The sequence below is a fragment of the Setaria italica genome, chromosome II, assembly GCF_000263155.2.
Source record: "Setaria italica strain Yugu1 chromosome II, Setaria_italica_v2.0, whole genome shotgun sequence".
In the NCBI taxonomy this organism is placed as follows: domain Eukaryota; kingdom Viridiplantae; phylum Streptophyta; class Magnoliopsida; order Poales; family Poaceae; genus Setaria; species Setaria italica.
The window spans coordinates 48,453,940-48,472,201 of NC_028451.1; the positions used below are offsets into that span (position 1 = coordinate 48,453,940).

General features: G+C 45.3%; 3 protein-coding genes across 5 annotated transcripts; 2 read left to right on the forward strand and 1 right to left on the reverse strand.

Annotated features, from left to right (window-relative positions):
* Window positions 1-5,296, forward strand: LOC101786795 (probable inactive receptor kinase At5g58300). Of its 3 annotated transcripts, XM_004958651.4 has the most exons (4): window positions 1-249; window positions 660-691; window positions 2,637-3,991; window positions 4,434-5,296. In XM_004958651.4, exons 3-4 carry the CDS (start codon window positions 2,704-2,706, stop codon window positions 5,063-5,065), a joined length of 1,920 nt encoding a protein of 639 aa, XP_004958708.1. In that variant the 5' UTR covers window positions 1-249; window positions 660-691; window positions 2,637-2,703; the 3' UTR covers window positions 5,066-5,296. The 3 variants fall into 3 exon arrangements, with proteins under 3 accessions (XP_004958708.1, XP_004958707.1, XP_004958709.1); XM_004958650.4 differs by lacking the exon at window positions 660-691; XM_004958652.2 differs by lacking the exons at window positions 1-249; window positions 660-691 and adding an exon at window positions 2,376-2,448.
* A 587-nt stretch (window positions 5,297-5,883) lies between these two features.
* On the forward strand, window positions 5,884-10,038 carry LOC101753192 (eukaryotic translation initiation factor 2 subunit beta). Its single transcript, XM_004958653.4, has 10 exons — window positions 5,884-6,004; window positions 6,091-6,194; window positions 6,797-6,902; window positions 6,978-7,033; window positions 7,135-7,186; window positions 7,271-7,371; window positions 7,717-7,862; window positions 7,966-8,108; window positions 8,298-8,383; window positions 9,737-10,038. Exons 2-10 carry the CDS (start codon window positions 6,150-6,152, stop codon window positions 9,806-9,808), a joined length of 807 nt encoding a protein of 268 aa, XP_004958710.1. The 5' UTR covers window positions 5,884-6,004; window positions 6,091-6,149; the 3' UTR covers window positions 9,809-10,038.
* A 356-nt stretch (window positions 10,039-10,394) lies between these two features.
* Window positions 10,395-14,190, reverse strand: LOC101753601 (serine/threonine-protein kinase AtPK2/AtPK19). The gene is made up of 7 exons (XM_004958654.4): window positions 14,021-14,190; window positions 11,933-12,830; window positions 11,740-11,822; window positions 11,536-11,656; window positions 11,283-11,456; window positions 11,070-11,174; window positions 10,395-10,972 (listed from the first exon to the last, which is right to left on the reverse strand). Exons 2-7 carry the CDS (start codon window positions 12,590-12,592, stop codon window positions 10,655-10,657), a joined length of 1,461 nt encoding a protein of 486 aa, XP_004958711.1. The 5' UTR covers window positions 12,593-12,830; window positions 14,021-14,190; the 3' UTR covers window positions 10,395-10,654.
* Window positions 14,191-18,262: the final 4,072 nt, after the last annotated feature.

Here is an 18,262-nt window from a genome sequence, read left to right on the forward strand (position 1 = left end):
TTTCCATCGCTCTCTCTCTCTCTCTCTCTCTCCTCCTGTCCTGGCCTGGAAGCATTCCATCTCTCTCCTGCAGTCCTGCCCCCTTCCCTCCATCTCAAAGCCATAGCACTCAGCAGCAGCAGCCCAGCGCCACGCGAATCCTCTTGCTGCCGACAGAGGTGCTCCACGGCCGAACCCTAGGCCGCGCGCATTCCTTGCTTGCTGCTCTTGGTGGCTGCTGGGCCGCTGTATCGGCAATCCGCCGCGGAGGTAAACCCATCTCGTCCTCGCGCCTCCCTGCTGCTACTACTACTCCGGCTCTGCATTTACATCCTGTTCTGTGCTCCGATTGCGTTGCGATTTTGGTTGCTCTTGGTGTGCTAATCCTTTTAGGCTACTCTGCGGGATGAGCATTAGCTTAGCTAAGCGTTTCCCCTCTGAAATTTTACTCGTCTTTTAGGCAATTTTCGTCCGATAGGCGGGGGCATGTAAGCACTTCTCTTTTGTTAGATTTTAGGGGAAATCAAGGGTTTTTACATGTGTGGTTTTCGACTGTTCACATCCAATCCCTTCTTGGTTGTGTGTTTTGGTTTATGCACTTACATTTCGAGTCTCAGTCGTACCTGGGATGCCAAATTCCCAATTAATTAATAGAACCGTACCATTTCTCTCTCGTGCAGTTTCGATTTGACGAGGTTTCCAACAAGGAAAGGTCAGTTCTTTGCTTCTCCTTCCAAAATTCAGCATTTCGTTTACTCAATACAGCCCAAATCTACACAGGTCCGCACTAGGCATTCTCATGATTTTAGATGAGCTGGGGTGGGTTTGCATCACCGGTGTTTCGCCCTCAGTTACAATGATTAATAGCCATTTGAGTTTGCGGCGAATTTGGTAGCACTGACGTGCTTGCTGTTTCCGGTATTTCAGCCAAACTGGGATGTACTTGTGCAGTAATGTTTGTGTTTGGCGCCAAACCACATACTAGGGTGCTAGTAACATACATCCATAATATTTCACTACCTTCACTCGTTCCTTTCAGTCTTCATGTTTTAGCTAACTTGAAATGGACAAAGGTTAGATCTTCGTCTAGTTCCCCTTCTTGTATCCTGATGTGTAGTGGATCTACTAGTAACTACTAGTAGTAAACAGTAGTTGCTATTGCTATAATGTTACAAATTGCCTGTAGCATGTTCCTCCTATTGCTTAGAATTGACTCAAAATAAAATAAGTTCCACTTGAGCTATAAATTTAATCTCGTACCCTCGAATTGCCTGCGGTCAATCTTGGGTTTCGCTCTTGGAGTTAGAAGCCACCACTTGAAAAATGTGTGGATCCTTGCAAACAACTACTAGGTGTTGAGCTTGGACTTGGAGCAGCGCTCGCTGGTCATTTGCTGGCTTGATTTAAGGAATTGGTTCATCTCAGGGTCTCTTTAAGTGGAGGTTAAGTAACTCTGTACTATTCTAGAATCTAGATCTTGAAGTCCGTAAACAATGTGGTAAATCTCCGCGCACATTGGCATGTGCGGTAGTTTCCCACAGGCACGTCTTCCTGACAATGGCAGCTTCCTGACTTCCCATTTGAATTAGGTTAGATTAGCTTAAACTTTGCTTTTGTTTCTTTCTCTTTTTGTTCACCTTTTTTTAGTCGCTTCTCAGATCACATTAGCCTTTTTCCATGATCCCTGCCTTAGTTGAAGAACCCTTTGTGAGATAGTAAGGCTGCTCCATGTTAGTCCGAATAGTTCATAAAGTTGCTACATGATAATTTGTTTGGTCGATATTGTTGATCACCAGTGTAAGGATGCTCTGCCTGAGCCCCCGAGTCTATGCCAGTGGCCTGTCTATACTAAGCTTACTTTAGTCTTTCATGTGAGCAAGTAATAAACATCAAATGCATGATGGGACATGCTCATCTTTGTGTACGCTATGATGAGTTCAGCTTTGTTCTTGCTCCCTCTTTTCTGCCTACTTTGTTGATGCTTTAGACTTTTATATGCTGACCGGATGATTTCACTTTTTCTCCTTTCTTCCCCTTTATTTGCTTTCTGCCCAGGATTTTATAGGCCATGGTTTTTGTTTTCTTTTGATTTTCTTTTGGGTTTTGTTTTCTTTTGATTTTATTTTGTTCCATACTCCCATTCTTTAAAGGTGGGATTTATGTCTCTTGTGCTGCTTAACTGCTAATTTGATTCTCCTGTTTTCAACATTGCCACGCAGCCCAGTAAAATGCCCAGCTGTGTCGCGCTCCTAAGGAGATACTAAAATCAAGCTTAGCTTAAATAATTATTGATTTTGCATGCATTTTATAAGAAACCAGTGAAAAAGCAAATGCATTGGTTGGAATGAGAACTCTGTAATCATTAGACATTGATGGGAATTTCTTCTTTTTCAAAGTGTCTTGGTCAGTGTCATGAGTCACTTGCTGGAAAGGAAAGTCTATTGTGCTGCCCTACCGCGTCATGCACAGGTGTGCATCACTTTTGCATAAGCAGACATATTTGTTCACTCTGGGGCACGCACTACACAGATATATCTATGTAACTATTGCTGATATGTGCTTGGTTGTCTTTGGATGAAACGTGGCTGCATTTGAAATCGTAGTGTCAGCATGCTAGCGTTTGTCACTGATTGAGCTCAACTTTTTTGATTGAACAGGGTTGTTTAACGCCTCAATACAATTGAATATGCTGCTCATTTAATTTGCCCATTTGGAGATCATCAGATGGATTACCTCAATCTAAGGAGCTCTTTCCATATTCTCCTCTCGATACAGTTGCTGCTATCACTGTTCAACGCCTTGGTTGTCGCAGACTTAGCCTCCGAGAAGCAAGCCCTGCTGGACTTCATCTCTGCAGTCTCTCATGGCAACAAGCTCAACTGGGATAAAAATACATCATCTTGTTCATGGCATGGCATAAAATGCTCGGCAGATCAGTCACACATTTTTGAATTGAGGGTACCAGCTGCTGGTCTCATCGGAGCAATTCCACCAAACACTCTTGGAAAGCTCGATTCTCTCCAAGTATTGAGCCTGCGATCTAACCGTTTGACTGGAAGTCTTCCATCTGATGTGGCCTCACTTCCTTCTTTACGTTCCATATACCTACAGCACAATGAATTTTCAGAACAGTTGCCTTCTTCCTTCAGTCCTAGCCTTGGTGTTATAGACCTCTCCTACAATTCCTTCACAGGAGAAGTTCCTGCAAGTTTACAAAAGCTAACTCAGTTAACTGTGCTAAATTTACAAGATAATTCTTTCTTTGGATCCATCCCTGATCTCAAGCTTCCAAGTCTGAAACTATTAAATCTGAGCAACAACGAGCTGAAAGGCCCAATTCCTCGTTCGCTGCAAACATTTCCAAATGGTTCGTTCTCAGGGAATCCTGGACTGTGTGGACTACCTCTAGCTGAATGCGTAGTTCCTTCACCAACACCCTCACCTGAGTCATCTTCATTGCCACAATCTCCACCTTTGCCACATCATAAGAAGAAACTAGGCACAGGGTTCATAATTGCAGTTGCTGTTGGTGGATTCGCATTGCTGATGCTAGTTGTGGTTGTGTTGGTTGTGTGCTTTTTGAAGAGGAAACACAAGGATGAGAGTGATGTGGAATCCAAAGGTAAGGGTACAGTCACCAGGAGTGAGAAGCCGAAGCAAGAATTCAGTAGTGGTGTCCAAATTGCTGAGAAGAACAAGTTAGTTTTCTTGGAGGGCTGCACCTATAGCTTTGACTTGGAGGATCTACTGAGAGCTTCTGCAGAAGTCCTTGGCAAGGGGAGTTATGGAACTGCTTACAAAGCTATACTTGAGGATGGTACTGTCGTGGTTGTCAAGAGATTAAAAGATGTTGTGGCAGGGAAAAGAGAGTTTGAGCAGCAGATGGAGCTCATTGGGAGGTTGGGCAAACATGCCAACCTAGTTCCACTTCGTGCGTACTACTATTCCAAAGACGAGAAGCTTATCGTCTACGATTATATTGACACTGGCAGCGTTTCAGCCATGTTGCATGGTATGCCTTTTCACTACTACTTACATATGTCCTGCAGATGTATTAATTTTTTGGTAATCGATTGATACCCAATTTAAGAACATAATAAGATGCCAGCATTCCTGAAAGCGTCAACCCCTGACAGCATGCTTAGCTTGAATAACATAACCTGCTATATCCACTCCATGTTATGTAGTTAGTGCTCTCAATTTGACCTCAAATGTTAAAAGTTATGTTATTGAGTAGATATTTATTGGGTCTTTTCTTTCAAATATCAATATGGTTTGTAAAATAAGACCTGCTTTTATCTTCCACTTGCCTGATGGGATGGCTGAAGCCGCATTTTTCTTGGTTTTACATGACTTGAAAATTTTCATGCTATGAAGTGCAACTTAGTGCCAGATAAAGGAGACATTCATTGGTTACCTTAATAGTATTTCTTACTGAATCGGCTGATCAACAGGTATCAGGGGTGTTACTGAGAAGACACCATTAGACTGGAACTCCAGAGTGAAGATCATCCTTGAAACAGCTTATGGAATTGCGCACATACATGCAGAAGGTGGCACGAAGCTCACCCACGGCAATGTGAAGTCAACTAATGTCCTCGTAGACAAAAATCACAATCCTTCAGTTTCAGACTATGGCCTCAGTGCTCTGATGAGTGTGCCAGTGAACGCATCTCGCGTTGTAGTCGGTTACCGTGCTCCGGAGACAGTCGAGAACCGCAAGATCACCCAGAAGTCCGATGTCTACAGCTTCGGCGTCCTCCTCATGGAAATGCTGACAGGGAAAGCCCCACTTCAGACCCAAGGGAACGATGATGTCGTCGACCTCCCGAGATGGGTGCACTCTGTGGTCCGGGAGGAGTGGACCGCCGAGGTGTTCGATGTCGAGCTGATGAAGGAGCAGAACATCGAAGAGGAGCTGGTCCAGATGCTCCAGATAGCGATGGCATGCACAGCAAGGTCGCCCGACCGGCGCCCGACCATGGAGGAACTGATCAGGATGATCGAGGGGCTCCGGCAGTCCGCCACGGAGAGCCGAGCATCCTCTGACGAAAAACCCAAGGAGTCCAACCCACCATCAGTGTAATCCTGCGCAGTGCAGTTCCCTTCGTCTGCCTCACAAGTTGCTTCCAGTTGAAGCTCATTCGATTTGTTTATCTAATTTGTGATTGAGTTCATGTAAACCATGGTTGACATCAGGAGCATTCAGCCTCAGTAAAAAAAAACTGAGCTTTCTCATCGAAAGATTGAAAACTTTGTATCTTGGTGTGTGTAGCATTTTTCCGCTGGCAAATTTAATTGCTTGACTTCTTCCAGTTCCATGTCGTGGTTGTGCTCGCCGTATGCCTATTAGATTTCAAACTCTTTTATGACTGCATCTTTCAGAGCATTCGACGATCACCTGTGGACTGTGAAGCCTGTGACCAAACAGCACCACTCCACAATTACTAACACATATCGAAACACGAACAAGAACAGACTGGATAACGAAGCCGCCACCGTTGCCGCTGAAGGCCGGAGAACTCGCAGTTGCGCCGCCGCCGTATCCCGTATGTGCGCACTCGAACAACTCGTCTCGCCATGCCGGCGTTGGGAAGGGATCGAGGCCGCTCGCAAGTGGCAGACATTTGCAGGGGGACGACGGCGACGCAAGTCAATTCGAATAGTGTAAGGGGGTTTTCCTAGAACGATGCGTCGCGTTCGATCCAAAACAAACGGTTCAGATTGACTCGTCGGTTAGAATGTTTCAGTAAGAACCCCAGGAGGTAACATATTTCGTAGTCCAGCACCAATAAGTCGACAAAAGATCCGTTCGATCGAAGTCAAGCGGCTGGGATTGAGGCGGTGAACGCTTTTGCCCATATAACCCTGGAATTATCGTGATTTCTAAATACGGATGCAGTAGAAAAGATAAGGTGAGAGCCAAGAGGAGTCTGAGAAAACCCTAACCCGAAGCACCCCACGCCGCCGCCGCCGCCCGCCGCCGCCGCAGTCTCTTTCTCGCTCGCGCGCGCTCTCTCCGCCCGTAAGAACTCCTATACGAGCATCTCGCGCCGATCGAATCGAACCAGCGCCCCCGCATTCGATCTGAACAAGTTCGTGCCTTTGCAGGGATCGGAGCGCTCGGTTCGAGGAGGAGCCTCTCGGAGGTGAAGGCGAGCGTGTCAGCCATGGCGGATGAGGAGCACGCGGAGAAGAGGGAGGAGGTCTCGGAGGTGAGAGGCTCACTTCTTATTCCTTCGCCTCCCTGATCGATACGTTGCAATCCTTGATGCGATGTAGTTCGAGCTAGGGTTGAGCTTGTTGGCTGTTGCGGGTTGATTTGAGGGTGTCCTGAGCTTGCTTTTGCGCTACATACGTACCGGGATCTTGCTGGGGTGGATGTATTTCGGCCTGCCTTTGTGTGGGCATCCGTCGATTAGTGTCGTCTCTTTTGTGTCGGATCGTCTAGAATTAGTCTATCAGCGGACAATGAGATTGTTCAAGCCCGAAGTAGCGAATCTATGCCTTTCTCACGGGTTATATTAGCACTTGCCTGCTTTGAACACTAACAAATTTACCTGAAATCGATCAGCCAGAAATGAATTCGGGAAACTCTGGGATATTTACAAACAGAATGGAGTTGCGAGTAGTTGATTGGATTTTATTTAGCTTAGTTACTTGTGGCTGTATCAAACTTGTCTCAACTTAGTTAAGACTTCACTACCTTCTCGTCAGCCTTCAGTACTCAGTTAACTAATTGATTGATGGCTTGATGCTTTTCCTCCTTTTTTGTTTATGACCACATGTTTATGTATCTATTTTTCATGTCCTACAGCTTGCTCCCTTTGATCCAACCAAGAAGAAGAAGAAGAAGAAGGTTTCCATCCAAGACCCTTCTGATGAAGTGGACAAACTGGCAGATAAGACAGAAAGCTTGGCAGGTAAGCATTTCTGCCACAAAAACAGTTGGTGATTCACTGGAGAATCTTTGTTAATGCCCTTCTTGTCATCCTCAGTCTCAGAGCCTGCTGAACTCAACTTCAGTGGGATGAAGAAGAAGAAGAAGAAACAGGTTAGGTTGTGGACACTTAGAGGGCTTGATTGTGCAATGTCTGAAGTGAAGGAGAGCAAATGAAGTGAGGTTTTACATTTATTCATCCTACAATCTTTCAGGTGGATCTTGATTCATCTCTTGCTGACCTTGGAGATGGGGAGGACACCCAAGGTGCATTTCCCTTGTTATTGATTCAAACCCTGCTCTTGTTGACTGCTTTTGCTGTTTTGCAATATCTGAGTCCCTGCTCTTTAGATGATCAAGCTGTAGATGATGAACAAGGGGAAGGCATTATGCTTGGAGATGGCCCTAGATACCCTTGGGATGGAACTGACAGGGACTACAAATACGAAGAGGTACTTCAATATTTTTCTGCCATTTTTTTTCCTTTCTAAACATGAATCTCTGTGCAACGGTTATGCTATAGTGTTCTGGTGGAATATGTTAAGCAATTTTTGAGATCTTTACATCCATATTAAATTTGTGTTTGGAGGTGTTTTTTTGATATTACAACCACATTCTGTTGTTTCCACTTTATGACCTGAGTGATTCTGACATCTAGCTTTGGGAGCACTAAAATATGCATCATTCTGTGTCATTAATTTTTATTACTTTTTGCCACTGCCGGTCTCCCATGCAGAAGTAGAGCGCTGTGCTACCTTTTTGCTTGTGAAATTTGACATTTGGTATTTCTGTTGCAGCTCCTGGACAGAGTGTTCAACATTCTTCGTGAGAACAACCCAGATCTTGCCGGGGACAGGCGTAGAACTGTTATGAGGCCACCTCAAGTTCTTAGGGAGGGAACAAAGAAGACAGTTTTTGTTAATTTTATGGACCTGTGTAAAACGTGAGTTTCAACATCACTTTGATTGTTATTTTTAAGTGATACTTTCTCAAGTACTCTTTCCAATGGATAAAATTATGATTAACTCATCAAATTGTACCTCCAGGATGCATAGGCAACCTGAGCATGTGATGATGTTTTTGCTCGCTGAAATGGGAACAAGTGGATCACTTGATGGGCAGCAAAGGCTGGTGATCAAAGGAAGATTTGCTCCCAAAAACTTTGAGGCTATCTTGAGGAGATACATAAGTAAGTTACCAATTCAATGGTGTTGACATTTGTGGTATGCCTGTTTCTGAACAGATTGTTGCGTTCCTCTTATAAGCATACCTGCTGAATTGTTTTTTTTTTTTTACTATTTCGCTCGCTGCAAGTTGCTTTAGATTTGTGTACTCTATGTGTGCTATCTGAAACTTATGCAATTTTTACACCTTTCAGATGAGTATGTCATCTGCAATGGATGTAAGAGCCCTGATACCATTCTATCCAAGGAAAATCGCCTGTTCTTCCTTCGTTGTGAACAGGTAAACTGTCTTTTCAAAAGCATGTAGAAGTGTGGGTTGCGATTTGATATATTTTCCATCTACTCTGGCCACATTCAGTTATGCCCAGTTACATTCCAGTTTACGCCTGATTGCTGACTATGAACATTGTTAGCTGACACAATGAATCCCGGCATCGTTTGCGTATGGTTCAGCCAATGATGAGTTGCAACTTTATTGCCTACATTGTTTGAAAGTCTGATAAGAATTGCAATTTCTGAGGCTTAAATACAATCTCGTCAATTTGTGCCATGCATTCTCTCCGGTTGGTGTTAGCATCACTTATTTTGCTGCTCTAGATATTTTTGCGTACATTAAAATCTTTCTAAATGAAACAATTGTTTTCTGGCTTTTTTTGGTTCGCAAAAATCACTTATTTGCTTCTCTAGATACCATTTCTGCCAACGATGAGTTGCAACTTCATTGCCTACATTGTTTGACAAGTGTTCTGTGATAAGAAGTGCAATTACTGAGGCTTAAATACAATCTCGTCAATTCGTGCCATGCATTCTCTCCGGTTGGTGTTAGCATCACTTATTTTGCTGCTCTAGATATTTTTGCGTACATTAATTTCTTTCTAAATGAAACAATTGTTTTCTGGCTTTTTTTGGTTCGCAAAAATCACTTATTTGCTTCTCTAGATACCATTTCTGCCAACGATGAGTTGCAACTTCATTGCCTACATTGTTTGACAAGTGTTCTGTGATAAGAAGTGCAATTACTGAGGCTTAAATACAATCTCGTCAATTCGTGCCATGCATTCTCTCCGGTTGGTGTTAGCATCACTTATTTTGCTGCTCTAGATATTTTTGCGTACATTAATTTCTTTCTAAATGAAACAATTGTTTTCTGGCTTTTTTTGGTTCGCAAAAATCACTTATTTGCTGCTCTAGATACCATTTCTGCCAATGATGAGTTGCAACTTCATTGCCTACATTGTTTGACAAGTGTTCTGTGATAAGAAGTGCAATTGCTGAGGCTTAAACAAGGCCATAAAGTTGTGGCATGCAGTATCTGCTATTGGTTTTACTATCACTTATTTTCGTTTCTAGGTATTTTTTCATGCGAGCCTTATCTTGTTACTTGAGTTTTCTTTTATGAATCAATCATCTGCTGTGCTGAAATAAGCTACCTCATTATTGTGTATGTCCTTGCTAAGCCTATGATGAACTGCAGACTTATTTGCCTACATTGTTTGAGTGAAATAGTGTGATATTATCTGCAAAGCTCTGCTGCTGCCTTTCTTTTAAATCAATTTTAGACTTTGTTGCTGTTTCCTTTTTTATCTAAGATTTTGATCGCAACTCTGAATGAGGTATTTCTTTTGCTCTCTAGTGTGGATCTTCAAGGTCTGTTGCTCCAATCAAGGCTGGGTTCGTTGCTCAAGTTGGTCGTCGGAAGGCCTGAACACAATACAAAGCTTCGGATCGTTAGTCCTGTGAGCTGCCATATGGTGTTAGAATTGAGCTTGTGCTCTGCTTTGGTGACCAATTTTGTACTGCGACCTTTGTGGCCGTGTATTTCTTTTTCGTGTCATGTGAATGCAGCTGAGTTTCAAATTATGATTATCTATATATGTGGCTGGTTTTGGGGCCGGATGAGTTTAACAAATAACGGTAGATGGCAGTTGAACAGCTAGTTTCTCCTACCACAAATATAATTTCATCTAAATTTGCACAAATTGACTTCACTAGATTCGTTATGAAAAGTAGTTATGTATTCTGCAATGTTTGTTCATAGCACGTTATATGCACTGATCATGGAACGTATGCTAGTTTCTAGTAAGTGTTTTGTCTGGTCCCCTTCTATCTAAAAAACCGTTCCCCCGCTGTTTGGCTCAATAGTGCAATGGAAGGCGATCGAAGAGGCTTTTGAGAAGCCCGCTGTCCCATTTCATCAAATCACTTTTTCTTGACACGCATCAAAAGTTGAGCAACTTCAACTTCAAACAAACAGGGTCTATGAATTAAGCATGGAACCGCTCTTCACCAGGGACACAAAAAACTGCTGCGCGTCAGTTTTGAAATGAAATGTCAAGTTACCAAACCTCAATATTCACTTACCATTAACATATTTCAACATGATAAAATAAACTATTTGTTCCTAGCCTGTGTTTCCATGCAAATGGTATATGGTTGATACACAACACGATACAGAAACATCGTCTCTTCTGCAGATACATCACAGAAGACATATCTACATAACGTCTCACTCGATCAAAATTGTACGCATATTTTAAATGCGATAACCATCCTAGTCTTTCAGCCTAGAGCTTGATGGCTTCACCTCCTCAAGGATCGGCGCAGGCCTGACATAAGTGAACCCCGCGAAGTTGTCGTGCCCGCCGCCAGCGGGAGTGGCCACCGGGGAGTCCAGCACGGGCGTCTTCGTCCAGCACTCGTCGAAGTTGGCGATGCAGGTCAGCCCCGCGACATTCGGCCGGAAGCTTGGCTGGATCTGACGGGCCTCCAGCTTCCTCCAGTTGATCGGCTTGAACCACTTGTGGTTCCTTATCTCGTTGCTGCCCCCAGGGCCGCTGCCCAGCCGCTTGTTGGGCTCCTTGTGCAGCAGCTGGAAAATGGTGGGAATTGAGAACGTCAGCTCAAATCAAGCTAATGATTCTATGCTGATTAAAACAATAAGATCAAAGGGGAATGAATTTGCTTACGCCTTTCAGGAGGGAATGAGCTTCACTAGACAAAAATGAAGGAAGCTTCAGCTTTTCTTTTACAACCTTCTGCTGAACTTTGTCCCTGTTCCCAACAAATGGGGGCTGTGTTGCAAAGAGTATGAACAATTAGCAATGAAAGCAAACTAGATGGCACCATCTGCCCCACAATATCTATCTCACGTGAGGCTCTGATGCAACCATGCAACTCACCTTGCCTGTAAGCATTTCAAAGAGGAGGATTCCCACGCTCCACCAGTCTGCAGCCTTATCATGCCCCCGGCCAAGAATAATTTCCGGGGCCATGTACTCAAGAGTGCCACACATCGAGTTTGATCGAGTATTTTCACAGAATTCCTTTGCAAGGCCAAAGTCGGTGAGCATGGCCTAGAAATGCGGGCAAAGAAAGATATGTCAGCAAATTGAGTAACTAGTAAAGATGCCAGTTGTCGTGTTGGATTCTTACATGGCCATCAGCATCAAGGAGGATGTTTTCGGGCTTGAGATCCCTATGCATGATTCCATTGGCATGAAGATGAGCTACAGCAGATACAATTTCAGCTGTATAGATTCTTGCAAGCTCCTCCCTGTTATGTGAAACCAGAAAAGTTTCAGTGCCAGTGCTACTGCCTTTTGACAAACAAAACTATTAGCAAGAAATGGAAGATACCTAAATAATCCTTGCTTGTAGAGCTGAAAGAAAAGATGCCCCCCATTTATGAAGTCCAGGACAAGGTAAAGTCGATATTTTGTCTGCATGATCAGACAATTGCATTTTAAAATTTGTACTAGGATTTCACCAAACATAATCTCTTCTTTCTGTGCAGTGTATAAGGGTGAGAATATGCACAACAACAGTTTACCTGAAATGAGTACCTCAGCTGCACTATGAAAGGGTGGTCGACTTTTGTCAATATCTCTCTCTCAGCTTTCATATACTCAGCATGGTTATTTTCCAATATCTTATCCTTCCTCATAACTTTCATTGCATATATCTCTGAAGTATTTTTCTTTCTCACCTGAAATACTTTGCCAAATGCCCCTTGGCCAACAAGCTTCAAGATTTCAAAGTCATCAAGCCCAACACCCTCATCCTCTGTCGTAGCATTATCAAACTCTTCGTCGCTGAGCTGCCCTTGGTCCCCTTCCTTTTCTTCTGAGAGGCACTTTACAAGTTCCGATGATCCCTCTGTTTTTCCTAGACTGAGCTTGCTAAGTAGCAAGGACCGACTAACAAGTGATGTTGGACCGACAAGAGAATGGGATCGCTTGATAATGACAACAGGATCATTGTAAATCTCTTCATTGGACTCAACAGTATGTGCAGGGCTGTTCGGTTCATGACCACAAAGATTTGTTGGCGTTTGCACTGGGGTGGAACCAAAAACATCAGAGAAATCATACTCAATACTTTCTGATGAGACAACATCTGGGGGGCCCATTGGGAGAAGTATCTTGACTGGGCAGAGGTTGGGGCCCTGTGCAAGGGCTGCTGTTAGAGACGAAGGCTGAGAAGAGACCATCTTCCAAAGGCCTACCAAATCCTAGGACAGCTTCTGCACTAAATTCTTCTCCCACAGTTAGGACTAAATTAGGCTTCCTCCACTGCGAATAACAGCCTTAAGCAAGGGGAAGCTTCGACCAGGAATTCCCAAGTATCCCGCAAAAAGGCAGAGAAAGAAGATGCTGCTGTTTACTGTTGAATGAGAAATGCTGGATGCCAGTGCTTTCCCTGAACTCATGAAGCCGAAGACGTCAACGCTGGACACAAAAAATGGATATTTCATATTTGGTTAGCGTTATCTTTCACGCAAAGAAGACCAGAAAGGAGAAAGGAAAGTTGTACGGGAAAAAACAGACAGGGATACCCTATCTCTGTGTGCTATTGGCTGCAACTCTAAAGGAAGCTTTTATGCAGAGGAAGGTAAAGGAGAAATTACAAATCCTAGCAAGTTCTTCGGACCTTTCGCTAGGATTTCTGCATACTGACATTATGGACAGATCCAATAACTGAAAAACAAATTTTAATTTGAATGATGCTATAAAAGTTAAACAGAAATCCAGCCAAAAATACTATAGCTGATTTCTCTAAATCTCCAGAAATAATGACAGTAAGTTAACCATTACGACACAGTGTCACAACACGGGATTATTAGCACTGCTTTCCAGGTACCTTAAAGACTCCGACACCATATGTCAGCGAGTAAGGGGGTAACTATGCAAATTCGCAGCTTATAAGTAATGAAGTTGCACTGACAAGTGTGTGCTGAGCATCTTAAATGCCAAAGGAATTCTTATCATTCTGCTAATGTGAACTAACACTATCAAAACTACATAACTGAAGCATTAGAGCATGGCAAGAAATCACCAGTTCGCAAAACTAAGCTCCTAAACTTTTAGAGTAGAAGCACAGAACCTGCTTAGCAAGTCATAAGTTTGTTCCCCTAACAAAGTAGGACCTATGCCTGCTGTCTAAAAGTTTACCCCAAATCCTCCTATCCTATTATCCTGGCAATGGTATCCTATTATAGCTGTAGTCTCAGAATTTACCCAAACCCTTCAATCCTATCATCCTATCCGCATTATCCAGTAGCAGGTGACAGACTGCCAGTGTACACCAATTACGAGTTTCGGATCCCAGCTGCCAACAAACTCCTAATTAAGCCCTTGCGTGGGCAAACGACTGGCAATCTGGCTGACGCAGCCGAATAATTGGTAACAGAAATCGCGTGCTCTCCTTGCCAGCTCAACCACATCGAAATCGTAACGGTGGAGGCAACCAACCGCCCCGAGCGACAGGAAAACTTCGCAGAGGGAAACGAACTAGGGAACCGATCAGCCGAGCAAGGAAACCGAACCGCACGGCCGATTCGTTCCTTCTGCGCGTGGATTGGAGCCGACGAACGAAAAAGATGCAGCACAAAAGAAGAGGGAGGGCAATTCTCCGATACCTATCGCCGATGGAAGAGAGGAGAGGGCTAGCGGCGTCCTCAGCTCCGGCCTCCGATCCGCTTTGCTCCTTGGGCGGCAGGGGCGAGGAGCGCGGGGGCGCGTGGATGGATGGTTGGTTGGTGGTGGCGAGTGAGGAGTGCCGAGGAAGGAAGGGGAAAGCGTAAGCGGGCTGGGTGCCTTCCGTTCCGAATAGGCGCACGTTGTGGAGCACGCCACGCCTCGCCGCCGTCCAACCAATCGGGCGCGGGAGGCCCACCGGTCTGTGGCTAACTGTGGGCCAGGTTCTGCCCAGCCGCCAGTTCGTTTCTATCTGGATCTGATTACTCGTTTATCTTTTCCGACTCGCGGGAAATCACGCTGACCGGGCAGCTGTGTGCCGGCCGTCGCTTCGAAGTTGATGGGCTGAGGAGGCCGAGTGGGCCTAGCTGAGATAGGCCGAGCCCAACCGTTTCTCAGCCCATGTTCATCACCCAACGTATCCAAAAAACGTTTCACGTTGATCATCCAAAAAACGGATCGAGGGTGATGGAAAATAACACTTTTTTTTTTGCGAGAAGGGATAACATCACATTAAAAGAAAACAGGTACAAGAACAGTGCATCCCCTTTTAGCACAAGGGTCCCTAAGAAATCCAAAAATTACAACGAAGACCCTCTTCTTCTTCCTCAGTTCTTCGTGCCTGTGCATCTCCTGGAGCTGCAGATCAGTGCGCCAGATCACACCACCACTTTCTTCACCTCGTGCCCAGACAAAGAAGCCGACACCAAACGAAGGTAAGCCGCAAGACATCCTCGGTAGAAGAGCATCGGCCGTCAAGCTTCCCAATCTAACAACCCAACTTCTCCCTCTCCTGAGTAAACTGGAGCACAGCTCTGGCAAAACCCAACAAGAAAACCGACACGCAAAGAAACAAACCACCCCAAGAGCTATCACTTCCAGAAAGAAGCAACAGCCCAGCAACGGATCCGCCGTCGGCGACGAAAGCACCAGCCCGGAAGAGAAAGCTCACAGGGGAGCACAGAAGATCCATCCCCTTTGCAAGAAGACAGACCAGAACTAACCTCATTCGATCCTCACCGGAGACGACACTGTTAGATGAAAGAGTTCTAGAAGAATCTGCTGTGCGTATCTTGCCTTGTGTAACAAACCGTGTATACAGAGAACAGTCCAGGCCTTTAGGAACTCATTGAGAATAGATTGGCATGTAATTATAGGCTACCAAATATAGCTCCTTGAGTTACGGACTGTGATATGTGTACACCTATTTGTATGCTACAGTTGGGGCTTTTCCAACTATCAATTGATTCAACACGCATTCGCCTGGTACCCAAGATAGGGGCCGGCGTTCCTCCACCTGCCCTCTGATTCATCTGACATGGTAATCAGAGCCAACAAACACTAGAGTTCATCTTGTAGATCTGCTCCTGCCATGGCGAGTTCTTCTTCGACAGCCAACATCAATCCGCTCGCAGGACTCACCGTGGCTGAGAAGCTCACGAAGACAAACTTCGCCTCATGGAAAGCGCAAGTGAAGTCTGCCGTGTGCGGCGCCATGCTTGAAGACTACCTCACCGGAGCAAGCAAGGCTCCTGATGCAGAGATCATCATCAAGGGAGCCGACGACAAGGAAGAGAAGAAGTCGAACTCAGCCTATGCGCTGTGGCGAGCTCAGGACCAGCAGGTTCTAAGTTATTTGCTGTCAAATATATCACCTAGCGTTCTGACTCAGGTTAACGCAAGTGAAACAGCAGCCGAAGCTTGGAGAATCATCGAGGGTGTGTTCTCATCTCAGTCCCGAGCGAGGGCTGTGAATGTGCGCATGGCTCTCTCCAGCACAAAGAAGGGCAGCATGACTGCCACGGAGTACTACAACAAGATGAAGAATTACGGCGACGACATGGCGGCCGCAGGACGGCGGCTCAAGGACGACGAACTCGTCGAGTATATCCTCGCTGGACTTGATGAGGAGTTCTCTCCGCTGGTCTCGTCATTGATCACCAGGACGGAACAAGTTTCTCTTGAGGAACTTTTCTCACAGCTCCTTGCATTTGAGACACATCTGGAGTTGTTGTATGGCGGGCGCCATAATCATGGCGGCTCAGCAAACTACTCCGGACGTGGTCGCGGCGGATCACGCGGCGGGCGCTCGTCCTCTCGTGGACGTGGACGGGGGCCAGCAAGAGGTGATGGCGGCTTTGTTCAGCATCAACCGCCACGCCAATTCAGCAATGGTGGGCGCCATGGTGGCTACAACCGTGGCGGCAACAGCAGCAACTATAATCAGCGCAACCTCTACAACACCGCCAACGACAAGTCGCTCTGCCAGGTGTGCTTCAAGCCAAATCACACCGCTGCTGAATGTTGGCATCGCTTCGAGGAAGACTTCGTCCCCGACAAAAGACTTGTTGTTGTTGCTAATCGTGCACCGATAGATTCTACCTGGTACACCGACATTGGAGCATCCGACCACATCACCGGAGAACTTGAGAAGCTGCACATCCGTGACAAGTACTACGGCACGGATCAGATCCACACCGCAAGCGGTTCAGGTATGAACATTAGTCATATTGGGCATGCCACTATTCACACCCCTAGTAATCATGATATTCATCTACGAAATATTCTCCATGTTCCAGAAGCTCAAAAAAATCTTATTTCCGTTCATCGTCTTGCCACTGATAACAATGCCTTTCTTGAATTTCACCCGAATTATTTTTTGGTAAAGGATCAGGACACGAAGAAGGTCATTCTTGAAGGGGAGTGTCGCCATGGTCTTTATCCTTTCCCAGCACCATCCAATAAAAAAGCCTACATCGCCACCAAAGTTCCCTTCTCACGGTGGCATAGTCGTTTGGGTCATCCTTCTTTAGCTATAGTGAAGCAAGTTATCAGTAGGAATAAACTCCCTTTGTTAGGTGAGGCATCTAGTTCTTCAGTTTGTGATGCCTGTCAACAGGCAAAGAGCCATCAACTCCCCTACACTAGATCTGATAGTAAGTCTAGTTCTCCTTTGGAGCTCATCTTCTCCGATGTATGGGGCCCTGCCATTGAGTCTGTAGGGAGATATCGCTATTATGTAAGCTTCATTGATGATTTTAGCAAATTTACCTGGATCTATCTTATTAAGCACAAGTCTGATGTTTTTCATAAGTTTCAAGATTTTCAAGCCATGGTAGAACGACAGTTCAATAAGAAAATCCTTGCTGTGCAGAGTGATTGGGGAGGAGAATATGAGAGACTTAATTCCTTTTTTACTAAAATTGGCATCGTGCATCACGTGTCTTGCCCTCATACACATCAACAAAATGGCGACGCAGAACGTAAACATCGCCATATCGTTGAAGTTGGCCTTTCTCTCCTCTCATATGCCTCCATGCCTCTCAAGTATTGGGATGAGGCTTTCATTGCTGCCGTACATCTTATTAATCGCCTACCTAGCCGTGTCATTCACTTCACAACTCCCCTTGAGCGCCTCTCCAACCAGAAACCTGACTACTCATCCATGCGCACTTTTGGATGTGCATGTTGGCCTCACCTACGACCCTATAATTCTCACAAACTCCAATTCCGATCGAAACAGTGTGTTTTCTTAGGATATAGCGTCCTCCACAAGGGTTTCAAGTGTTTAGATGTTGCCTCGGGACGTATCTATGTCTCACGTGACGTGATCTTTGATGAGATAGTATATCCTTTTTCCCACCTCAATCCTAATGCTGGAGCCAAGTTACGTGCTGAAGTTATTCAACTACCACCAAAAGTTTGGGTCCCAAGTTCCTTCTTTAGGGGTGAATCTGTGGCTAACCCATATGCTAATGTTTCATCTAACCGTATTACTGAGTTGTCTGATGAGCAGGAAGGAAACTTGGCGCAAAATTCTGAAGAAAACAGCTCAGAAGAGCTCGCCGGTGCAGCTAACATCACGCTGCCTCCGGTCACTGAGCACGAGGAGGATTTGCCTCCTGCTGCTGCGGCACCAACGGTCGCATCGTCTTCGGGAGTTGAGTCTGGCTTGTTGCTGCCTTCAGGGGTGACGGAGGCCCTGTCTGGCAGCGACACGCGACGAACACAGACTGCACCGGCCGCACATGCGACCGAGGGGGGACAACGTCAGCCCGGACTCTCTGCTCCACTAGATTCTGCGCACGGTGATTCGCTGGGATCCTCTGTGTCATCGCCTGCAGCCGGTCCTTCATCGCCAAGAACTAGGTTACAACATGGCATCCGGCATCCCAAAGTCTACA